The sequence below is a fragment of the Hylobates moloch genome, unplaced genomic scaffold, assembly GCF_009828535.3.
Source record: "Hylobates moloch isolate HMO894 unplaced genomic scaffold, HMol_V3 SCAFFOLD_10, whole genome shotgun sequence".
NCBI lineage: Eukaryota > Metazoa > Chordata > Mammalia > Primates > Hylobatidae > Hylobates > Hylobates moloch.
In genome coordinates this window covers 31,958,913-31,971,256 of record NW_026652285.1, presented here as the reverse complement: position 1 = coordinate 31,971,256, position 12,344 = coordinate 31,958,913, and the positions used below count along the sequence as shown (strand labels likewise).

Sequence of the window (12,344 nt, the reverse complement as noted above, 5' to 3'; positions counted from 1 at the left end):
ATTACTATAGCTCTGTAGCATAATTTAAAGTCAGGTAATGTGATTCCTCCAGTTTTGTTATTTTTGCTCAGGATAGCTTTGGCTATTCTGGGTCTTTTATGGTTCCATATAAATTTTAGGATTGTTTTTTCTATTTCTGTGAAGGATGTCATTGGTATTTTGATAGGGATTGCACTGCATCTGTAGATTGCTTTGGGTAGTATGGACATTTTAACAATATTTACTCTTCCAACTCAAGAATATGGAGTATCTTTTCATTTTTTGTGTCCTCTCTAATTTATTTCATCAATGTTTTATAGTTTTCATTGTAAAGATCTTTCACTTCTTTGGTAAAGTTAATTCTGAGGTATTTAATTCTCCCTATAGCTACTGTAAATGGGATTACTTTCTTGATTTCTTTTTCAGATTGTTTGCTGTTGGCATATAGAAATGCTTTTGATTTTCGTATATGGAGTTTGTATCCTGCAACATTACTGAATTTGCTTATCAGTTCTAACAGTTTTTTTGGTGGAGTCTTTAGTTTTTTCCAAATACAAGATCATATCAACTGCAAACAAGGATAATTTGACTTCTTCCTTTCCAATTTGTATGTCCTTTATTACTTTCTGTTGTCTGATTGCTCTAGCTAGGACTTCCAGTACTATGCTGAATAACAGTGGTGAAAGTGGGTATCCTTGTTGTGTTCCAGATCTTGGAGGAAAAGCTTTCAGTTTTTCTCCATTCAGTATGATACTAGGGACTTGGGTGTTGTGATCTAAGTCGTATCTGCATAAGGAGGCACTCGAAGCCCAGGAACACTGTCATTTTTGCAGACTTGTAGCGGTACAAGTGGTCTTGGATAAGATGGTGGTCTTGGATAAAATCTGGAAGAATTCTCTGGATTACCAGGCAAAGACTTTTATTTTCTTCCTTTACTTCTCCCAAACAAATGGAGTCTCTCTCTCTCTCTCTCTCTGCTGAACTGCCTCGAGCTAGGACACAAGCAACCCTGTGACCACTACTGTGACTGTGCTGGGTCAGACCTGAAGCCAGCACAACTCTGGGTCTTGCCCAATGCCCTCGTAACCACTACCTGGTTACCACCCATGTTCACTCAAGGGTCCAGAGCTCCATAAGCAGCAGGTGGTGAAGCCAGCCACTTTTGTGTCCTTCACTTCAGGGTGGTGATTCTCCAAGGCTCCAGACTGGTCCAGAGATGTCATTTGGGATCCAGGACCCAGAGTCATAAACCCAAAAAATCCACCTGGTCCTTTATTCCACTGCAGTTAAGTTGGCATTGAAACCACAAGACAATAGTCTTTCCCACTCTTCCCTCCCTTTTTGCTAGGTAATGGAGTTTCTCCCTGTGTCCACCATCATGACGGGCTTATGGGGAGTACTGCCAGGGTACTGATGATGTTCACTTAAGGCCCAAAAGCTCTTCAATCAGCTTGTGGTAAATGCTTCCAGGCTTGGAACTCCCCCTTCAGGACACTGGGCTATCTTCTGGCCAAGGGTAGGTTTAGAAATGCCATCTAAGAGCCAACGCTTGGAAGTGGGGGCGCCTAGAGCCTGCTTGGTGCTCTTCCCCACTGTGGCGGAGCTGGTAGCTAAGCTGCAAGATAAAGTCCTCTTTATTCTTCCCTCTCCTTTTTTCAAACAGAAGGGGTCTCTCCTTGTAGTCACCACAGCTGTGAATATGCTGAGTGACACCTGAAGCCAGCACATCTCACAGTCTCACCCAAGGCCCATGGCATGTATTACCTGGTTAGTGCTATTGATTATTCAGGACCCTAGGGCTCTTAGGTCAGGAGGTGATAAATCCTCCCAGGACTGGGTCCCCTTCAAGGTAGTGGGTTCCCTTTGGCTCAGAGTGTGTCTAAAAATCTCACCCAAGAGCTAGGACCTGGAATGGGGACCTCATGCCTCTGCCCAGTGCCCTGTCCTACCATGGCTGAGCTGGTGTCCAAGTTGCAAAACAAAATCCTCTTCACTCTTCCCTTTCCTCTCCTCAAATGGAAGGAAGCGGTCTCTTTTGGAGGTATGTGTTGGGCTGCCTGGGGTTGGGGGAGGGGTGGCACTCCCTTAGCCGCCCGGGCTAGTGTCTCACTGGGTCTCATGACCCTCCAAGTCCACTGGCTCTGAACCCAGTACAGCACTAGGACTTGGCTAGGAGTTGCAGTCCTTGTGGCCTTGACAGCCTGTCAAGTTTATTTAGGACCCCAGAGCACTTTAACCTGTGGTGGTGAAGCTTGCAGAAACTCAAGGTCTTTTTCTTTTTTTGAGATGGAGTTTCGCTCTTGTTGCCCAGGCTGGAGTGCAACGGCACTGTCTCAGGTCACTGCAACCTCCACCTCCCGAGTTGAAGCAAATTTCCTACCTCAGCCTCCCAAGTAGCTGGAATTACAGGCATGCACCACCATGCCTGGCTAATTTTTTGTATTTTTAGTAGAGACAGGTTTCTCTATGGTGGTCAGGTTGGTCTCGAACTCCCGACCTCAGGTGATCCACCTGCCTTGGCCTCCCAAAATGCTGGGATTACAGGCGTGAGCCACCGTGCCCAGCCAGAAACTTAAGTTCTGACTGTTGGGATGGGCGATTCCCCTCTGGCTAGGACTGCTCTAAATGCTCCCTCTGTAGGCACTGGTTGTGTTTTCACTGGTGTTGGCAGCACTGAGTTCCCATAATTGCTGCACTCTCCCTCCCCCAAATTCACAGATACTCTGCACAATGTGGCCACTGCTGGGGTATGGAGGAGGGCTGATGCTAGTGATTCAAGACTGTCTTTCCTACCCTCTTCAGTACACCTTTCAGTGATATGAAGTTAACATCAGATACTCTGATTGCTCACCTGTTTTTGGTTCTTCGAAGGTGCTTTTTAATGTAGATAGTTGTCAAATATGGTGTTCCTATGGGGAAAATGATCAGCGAAGGATTCTATTTATCCATCTTGCTCCCATCCCTCCACCTGTGTATACATTTTTGTATGGGTGTATATTTTTATTTCTCTAGAAAATATACCTTGGAGTGGAATTGCAAGGTTATATGATCACTTTATGCTTAACTTTTTAAGGAAATGCCAGACTGTTTTCCAAAATGGCTGTGCTATTTTACTTTCCCATCAGCAATGTAGAGGGGTTACAATTTCTCTGCATCCTTGTCAATGCTTATTAGTGCTGGCTATCTTTTTTTTCTTCAATTTTTTTTTTTTTTTTTTTTTTTGAGACGGAGTCTCGCTCTGTGGCCCAGGCTGGAGTGCAGTGGCGCAATCTCGGCTCACTGCAAGCTCCACCTCCCGGGTTCACGCCATTCTCCTGCCTCAGCCTCTCCGAGTAGCTGGGACTACAGGCGCCCGCCGCCACGCCCGGCTAATTTTTTTGTATTTTTAGTAGAGACGGGGTTTCACCGTGGTCTCGATCTCCTGACCTCGTGATCCGCCCGCCTCGGCCTCCCAAAGTGCTGGGATTACAAGCGTGAGCCACCGCGCCCGGCCTTTTTCTTCAAATTTTTGATTTTAGCCATCCTAGTGGGTGTAAAGTGGGTTTTGTGGGTTTGATTTTTGTATTTCTCTAATGACTAAAGATGCTGAACAGCTCTTCATGTGCTTATTGGCCATTTGTTCTCTGGCTTCTGGCTGTGTGTTAATGGAGAGTCAAGTTGAGGTGGCTTAATAAAATAGCATATTCCCTGATTTCTCAAACATTTTTATGATCTATCTTCATTGTTATTCTGTCCCTTGTTCTCTCCCTACTCCCCCAACCCTTTGCATATACAGATTTGGAGGTGAAAACCTCAGAGAGTATGGATCTGGTTTTCCTTTCTTGTGCCAGATGGCTGGAGCTACTCTCTCTTTTTGATACATCCCAAATCCTAGAGTGTAGAAGTAAGGTAGGGTAGGGTAGGGAAGGTGCCTTTGATGATTCCAATCCTGTAGCCAACAGAGAGAGGTATCGAACAGTCCAGGCCTGATGTTTTCTATTCTAGGAAGTCTGTTCTCATCATGGCTGGTGGAGTAGGGCCTCCCATAACAACAGGTCCTATTTTTTATTATTATTATTATTATTATACTTTAAGTTCTGGGATACATGTGCAGAACGTGCAGGTTTGTTACATAGGTATACACGTGCCATGGTGCTTTGCTGCACCCATCAACCTGTCATCTACATTAGGTATTTCTCCTAATGCTATCCCTCCCCTAGTCCCCCACCCTGATAGGCTCTGGTGTGTTATGTTCCCCTCCCTGTGTCCATGTGTTCTCATTGTTCAACTCCCACTTACGAGTGAGAACGTGCAGTGTTTGGTTTTCTGTTCCTGTGTTAGTTTGCTAAGAATGATGGTTTCCAGCTTCATCCATGTCCCTGCAAAGGACATTAACTCATCATTTTTTATGGGTGCGTAGTATCCCATGGTGTATGTGTGCCACATTTTCTTTATCCAGTCTATCATTGATGAGCATTTGGGTTGGTTCCAAGTCTTTGCTATTGTGAATAGTGCTGCAATAAACATGCGTGTGCATGTGTCTTTATAGTAGAATCATTTATAATCATTTGGGTATATACCTAGTAATGGGACTGCTGGGTCAAATGGTATTTCTGGTTCTAGATCCTTGAGGAATCACCACACTATCTTCCACAATGGTTGAACTAATTTACACTCCCACCAACCGTGTAAAAGTGTTCCTATTTCTCCATATCCTCTCTAGCATCTGTTGTTTCTTGACTTTTTAATGATCACCATTCTAACTGGCGTGAGATGGTATCTCATTGTGGTTTTGATTTGCATTTCTCTGATGACCAGTGATGATAAGCTTTTTTTCATATGTTTGTTGGCCACATAAATGTCTTATTTTGAGAAGTGTCTGTTCATATCCTTCACCTGCTTTTTGATGGGGTTGTTTTCTTCTTGTAAATTTGTTTAAGTTCCTTATAGATTCTGGATATTACCCCTTTGCCAGATGAGTAGATTGTAAAAAATTTTCTCCCATTCTGTAGGCTGCCTGTTCACTCTGATGATAGTTTCTTTTGCTGTGCAGAAGCTCTTTAGTTTAATTAGATCCCATTTATCAATTTTGACTTTTGTTGCCATTGCTTTTGGTGTTTTTGTCATGAAGTCTTTGCCCATGCCTATGTCCTGAAGGGTATTGCCTAGGTTTTCTTGTAGGGTTTTTATGGTTTTAGGTCTTATGGTTAAGTCTTTAATCCATCTTGAGTTGATTTTTGTATAAGGTATAAGGAAGGGGTCCAGTTTCTATTTTCTGCATATGGCTAGCCAGTTTTCCCAACACCATTTATTAAATAGGGAATCCTTTCCCCATTGTTTGTTTTTGTCAGGTTTGTCAAAGATCAGATGGTTGTAGATGTGTGGCATTATTTCTGAGGCCTCTGTTCTGTTCCATTGGTCTAGATGTCTGTTTTGGTACCAGTACCATGCTGTTTTGGTTACCATAGCCTTGTAGTATAGTTTGAAGTCAGGTAGCGTGATGCCTCCAGCTTTGTTCTTTTTGCTTAGGATTGTCTTGGCTATCTGGGCTCTTTTTTGGTTCCATAGGAAATTTAAAGTAGTTTGTTTTTTTTTTTCTAATTCTGTGAAGAAAGTCAATGGTAGCTTGATGGGGATAGTACTGAATCTATAAATTAATTTGGGCAGTATGGCCATTTTTCACAATATTGATTCTTCCTATCCATGAGCATGGAATGTTTTTCCATTTGTTTGTGTTCTCTCTTATTTCATTGAGCAGTGGTTTGTAGTTCTTCCTGAAGAGGTCCTTCACATCCCTTGTAAGTTGTATTCCTAGGTATTTTATTCTCTTTGCAGCAATTGTGAATGGGAGTTCACTCATGATTTGGCTTTCTGTTTGTCTATTATTGGTGTATAGGAACGCTTGTGATTTTTGCACACTGATTTTGTATCCTATCAGCTTAAGGAGATTTTGGGCTGAGAAGTGGGGTTTTCTAAATATACAATCATGTCATCTGGAAATGGAGACAATTTGACTTCCTCTCTTCCTATTTGAATACCGATGTGAAAATCCTCAATAAAATACTGGCAAACAGAATCCAGCAGCACATCAAAAAGCTTATCCACCACAATCAAGTCGGCTTCAACCCTGGGATGCAAGGCTGGTTCTACATATGCAAATCAATAAATGTAATCCATCACATAAACAGAACCAATGACAAAAACCACATGATTATCTCAATAGATGCAGAAAAGGCCTTCGATAAAATTCAACACCACTTCATGCCAAAAACTCTCAATAAACTAGGTACTGATGGAATGTACCTCAAAATAATAAGAGCTATTTATGACAAACCCACAGCCAATATACTGAATGGGTGAAGGCTAGAAGCATTCCCTTTGAAAACCAGCACAAGAGAAGGATGCCCTCTCTCACCACTCCCATTCGACATAGTATTGGAAGTTCTGGCCAGGGCAATCAGGCAAGAGAAAGAAACAACAGGTCTTATTCTAAAGCAAACTCCAGGTCTGACCATGGAAACTCTTGAACCAAGAACCAGGGAACTATTCTGATTGTGTAATACTCCCATGGACACAATCCTCATCATGCTTCTGGGGCACTGTCACACTCAACTCTTTGATATAGAAGTTGGCAATATGGTCAGTGAAAATCCCACAAAATAAGATAGTTTTATTTTTCCACCAATTAAAGAGACATAGACATCATTATGTAGCCATATAGAAACACAATGGCCCAGGGACACATATGTGGCTACATATCCAGATACAGGGAACTACCCCCATCTTCCTTCTCCTGCAGCCTAAACACTTACATCTAAATTTTCCATGGTCACATCACAGAGGGAACTACAGGATGGATGAAGCAGTTCACAGATGATAGTGTCTGCACCCTTGCAAAACAACATTATCCGATCTTCAGGTGTCCGCACTAAAGATAAGCAAATTAAGCAAAGTAACTTTATCAGTCCCTTATTATAACTTGTCTGAGCCAATGAGGGATAATAGGAGGCTATTCCCTATGACATTGTTTCTACCTTTAATGGAGGCTAAGTACTCAATGAGTGGTCACACAGGATAAATGATGTGGCGAGGGCTGCTAAAAGTGAGAGAGGAACTTACAGAACCAATTCTTCCATGGGTTCAATACTACCCGTGGAAGAGTCTGATGTAGAATCATATTTAGTATCTCTAAGTCCCAGACCAAGGCTCATATCTAGTAATGCCAAGGGTGAAAAATGACCTCTTCCTCTTTAGTATGAATCTCAAACTAACTGAGAGAGTAAGACAGTATGAATTTCCCCTAGACTGTCTGCTCCCATCTCTCATTCCACGTTCAGGCTTTATAAATTTATTCTTTGCCCTCACCTTGGCTTTGAGGGTGCTGACAAGCCACTGCTCAGGAACACTAGGGACTTAGTGTGGACTTAGCATATGGTAGCAAGTCCCCATATGTGTGTAAGAGAAAAGTTAAAGGATATGGGAGAAAGTAGGGATGGCTGCGTGTTTGTATTTGAGGCACATACCTATGAGAAGGTATGTGAGTGGGAGAAAGCATTTGTGTGTAGATAAAAGAGAAAGGCAACGTGTGAATATGTATGAAGGACAAAGAAGGGGAGAAGGCCAACTAGGAAGGGCACCCACCAATAACAGACATCCTCTTGCGCACATTGTTGAAGTCCAAAATAGTCAGCAGTTGGTAGACTCTGGTTTTCCCCATTTCGACCACTATGACTGTCTCAGACGTGCGGGAACGGAACACAAAACCAAAGTTCCTGGCAGGACCAGTGACCAGGGCACCTTCATCTGGTGACTGAGCCTGGTACACCAGCATGCCTGACAGGAGAGAAGAGGGCAACCAGAGCCCACAGAGATGAGTAGCTGAAGTCCACCCAGAAGTGACACTGTCTTCTAAGTGGTTTATATAAAGATAGAGTTCAGAAAGGGGCATGTTTCTTTAAAACTACCTCACAAGTCTGGCTCTAAAAGGCCAGATTGCATAGAACATATCAGTCTCTTTTCCTTTCCTTTTTTTAATTTGTAGTTTTTTATTTTTTTGAGATAGGGTCTCACTCTGTCACCCAGGCTGGAGTGCAAGTGGTGTGATCACAGCTCATTGCAGACTCAACCTCCCAGGCTCAAGCAATCCTCCCAGCTCGCTCTCCCAAAGAGCTGTGACCACAGGTGTGCACCACAACTGGATTTTTTTTTTTTTTTTAAGACGGGGTCTCCCTATGTTGCCCAGGCTACTATCGAACTTCTGGGCTCAAGTGATCCTCCCTTCTTGGCATCCCAAAGTGCTGAGATTATGGGCATGAGCCACCACACCTGGCCTTCATTTCCATTATTTTCAACTTACTTTACAGACTTACTTTACAGAGGTACGTGGTACATACAATATATACAAACAAACTGAACAGGCAGTTACTCTTTGACTTTAGTGAGTAAAGATGGCTCAGGAAGCTTGTTAAAAATGGTAGTTCTGGGATCTCTCCCAAACTTAACTGAATCCATAATCACAAAATCTGGGAGGAGGGCCTAAGAAAATGAATTTTTTTTTTTTTTTTTTTTTTGAGATGGAGTCTCGCTCTGTCGCCCAGGCTGGAGTGCAGTGGTGCGATCTTGGCTCACTGCAAACTCCGCCTCCCAGGTTCACGCCATTCTCCTGCCTCAGCCTCCCGAGTAGCTGGGACTACAGGCGCCTGCCACCATGCCTGGCTATTTTTTTGTATTTTTAGTAGAGACGGGGTTTCACCGTGTTATCCAGGATGGTCTCGATCTCCTGACCTCGTGATCTGCCCGCCTCGGCCTCCCAAAGTGCTGGGATTATAGGCGTCAGCCACCGCGCCCAGCCGAAAATGAATTTTTAACAAATCTCCTGGGTGATTCTCATGCAGATGGTCCTGCATAAGTACTCCTGCATAAGACTAACCACACTTTTAAAAACACTGCTATAAGAAAATAAGATTGATGATTTAGTAAACAATTAAAAACAAACATATACATATATATGTAAATGAGTGTTGTCACCTTTGAAAGTCACCCTGGGAAGCTAAATGACTCACCTTATTGAATCAGTCTTTCAATCTGATATTATTCAAGATATTTCTGGAACTCCTCTATTAGAATATTATCACAACTTGAGGTATATTTTAGATTATTTCTCTTCTGAAGGTTGATTTGATTTTTAAAACAGGTATGCATCATCAGAGTCTTATGCTTGTGAATAAGGTAGGTGGGGAATATAATTTTAGGTCAGATATAAGATATATCTACTGAACAATTTAGATTATTTTCTTGTGTGTTTCCTGCTCTGTCACTCGAGGCAGTAAACAAGGTCAAGGCCAAATATGCTTCAAATAATAGCAGCTTGTTGGAATAGCAGTAGGCCAGAGAAGCATGCGGTGGACGTGAGAGTGGGTTTTTATCTCTGCTCTTCTTAGCTATAGGATTTTAGGCAAGTAACTTAAGCTCCCTTAGCATCAGTTTCCATCTTTCTTGTTCTGCCTACTTCAGAGGGCTGACGTGAAGACTGTATGAGATAATACAAATGAAAGCAATTTGTAAAACTGTAAAGTGATATACAAATATAGGGTGTCACTACTGGTAGTATTAAGAGTACATTGACTTTAAAGGATGTGATTCATTTGGTTGTCTAAATTCTTTTTTTTTTTTTTAATTTGAGATGGAGTCTCGCTGTGTCACCCAGGCTGGAGTGCAGTGGCACGATCTTGGCTCACTGCAACTTCCGCCTCTCGGGTTGAAGTGATCCTTCTGTCCTCAGCTTCCCAAGTAGCTGGGACTACAGATGCGCGCAACCACGCCTGGCTAATTTTTGTATTTTTAGTAGAAACAGGGTTTCACCATATTGGCCAGGCTGGTCTTGAACTCCTGACCTCGTGATCTGCCCGCCTCAGGCTCCCAAAGTGCTGGGATTACAGGCATGAGACACTGCGCCCGGCCTGGTTGTTTAAATTCTTATTTGTTAAGGGAAAAAAGTCTTCTTAATTAATTTATTTATTTTTTGAGACAGGGTCTCGCTCTGTCACCCAGGCTGGAGTGCATTGGCATGATCTCGGCTCACTGCAACCTCCACTTCCAGGGCTCAGGTGATCCTTCCACCTCAGCCTCCTGAGTGGCTGAGACTATAGGTGCACACTACCATGCCCAGCTAATTTTTTTTTTTTCTTTTACTTTTTGTAGAGACAGAGTTTCATCATGTTGCCCAGGCTGGTCTCGAATTCCTGGAGTCACACAATCCACCTGCTCAGTCTTCTGCTACTGGCATGAGACACTGCACCCTGCCAAGTCTTAATTTACAGTCATTTCTCATTCATTGTTTCTAAAGAGGTGTGGATAAATTAATGGATGACATAGCCACATCTGGTTACTAAAGAAACTAGGATAGTAGAGATATCTTCAAATTGTGAAGCAACAAGAGGATGACAACTCATCTTTTAGGAGGCCTTGTCAGAGACAGTGGGGCTGATCTGGAGGGCAGAACTTCGCAGAGTTTCAAGATCAGAAGCTCCCAAGGCTATGCTTTCAGAGACCATTCTTTTTTCTTTTTCCCGCCACCCTCCTCAGATAACTTTTTTTTTTTCCTAGAGACAGGGTCTCTCTCTGCCACCCAAGCTGGAGTGCAGTGGCATGAGCATAGCTCATTGCAACCTCAAACGCCTAGGCTCAAGCCATCCTCCTGCCTTAGCCTCCCAAGTAAGTGGGATTACACGCCTGCAGCACCATACCTGGCTAATTTTCTTTTCTTTTTCTTTTTTTTTTGAGACGGAGTCTTACTCTATCACCAGGCTGGAGTGCAATGGCACTATCTCGGCTCACTGCAACCTCCAGCTCCCTGGTTCAAGCAATTCTCCTGGCTCAGCCTCCAGAGTAGCTGGGATTACAGGCACGCGCCACCACACCTAGCTAATTTTTGCATTTTTAGTAGAGATGGGGTTTCACCATGTTGGTCAGGATGGTCTTGATCTCCTGACCTCATGATCTGCCCGCCTTGGCCTCCCAAAGTGCTGGGATTACAGGTGTGAGTCAATGCGCCCAGCACCTGGCTAATTTTTTTATTTATTTTAAAATTATTTTTTGTAGAAACAGGGGTGAACAGGGGGAGTCTCACTTTGTTGCCCAGGCTGGCTTCAAGCAATCCTCCCGCCTTGGCCTTCCAAAATGCTGGGATTATAAGTGTGAGCCACTGCTCTCAGCCTCAGGGATCATTCTATAGTTAGTTACTAGAGAAGTTTCTCTGAAAATGTAGAGCAACATAAAAAATTAAAATAAATAAAAAGAATCTGAAGCTCCCCAGAGAGCACCAAGTTTGACTCCTATTCAATGAATGAATCTTCTTTTAAACCAAGAGTTTGTTTTCTACTTGAATACCTCTGGTATTCATAGGAGCTCACACTTATCTTGACTATCCATTCCATTGCTGGACAGAGCTACCTAGTAGAAAGTTCTTTCTTAGATTAAGCCATTGCAAAGCATATCAAATCACTCTTACCTCCAGCCTAGACTCCATGACATATTCAGTCCATGAAGCTACCTTAGGCCTCTCCTCACCTTCTACTTTTTCTTCTGACATCATGGTATGACACAATGAGAGTGAGCAGAAAAACAAGTGCACCCAGTGATCTCCCTTTTTCACTGCTTCCACCAAAGTCTTGTCATAAAATGAAAACCTAGGATCAGCCAGTTTGTTGTAGAAGTTGACCTTTTCTTTCTGGAACACATAAGCCAGAACAAACTTCTCAGCAGCAGCTTGATACTTTTTAGATCAATTTGGAGGCAGTTTCTGGAATATGATGAGAACTCCTAGGAGGATGGGAAGGAAAAGCAAGATAAATGAAGGAGATCCTGTGCTGGTTTCTAAGGCCCTTGTAGCTCTGACCTGGGGCCAGAAAACATCCTTCTTATAGGAGACAAGCTGGGCACTGCTCGGCAGACCCCTCTTGGCCTCATTCACTCCAGCTATTCTGAATGGTTAATGGCTATCTTCAAACTCTGCTCTTCTAGGTCCCAAATCTATGATAATCATACCTGAGGATAATCAAAACAGAGGGGGTAATTGCTCTGTATTTGTAGGTGGTGACTGGAAAGAGCATTGTTTCTGGTTGTCCGTTGCCTGATTTTGGGAACTGAGTAGGGAGTACAGTCCTAGATACAGTGGTCTCATTGTTTTACACTATTCCTCTCTGGCCCCACCAGAGTTAAAAGGAGGCTAGGGAAGAATATTGCAAGATAGAGCAAGGCCACATGACAAGGAAGCTTCAGTACGTGCTTGTTGTTCACAGACTTAATTCCTGCTTGACCTGTCAGCATACCTGATTCTTCCTGCCTCTAACCCTCATGGTCACTGACTTTGCTGCTTGTGTTCCTAT

The 12,344-nt window shown here is 43.1% G+C and overlaps 1 protein-coding gene across 1 annotated transcript in view; it reads right to left on the bottom strand.

Annotated features, from left to right (window-relative positions):
• LOC116475383 (phospholipid-transporting ATPase FetA-like) overlaps positions 1-12,344 on the bottom strand; it is a 110,822-nt gene that overhangs the window by 15,490 nt on the left and 82,988 nt on the right. Inside the window, 3 exon segments of the mRNA XM_058446046.1 lie at positions 6,771-6,886; positions 7,600-7,791; positions 11,527-11,686. Of these exon segments, the coding sequence (XP_058302029.1) occupies positions 6,771-6,886; positions 7,600-7,791; positions 11,527-11,686 (468 nt within the window).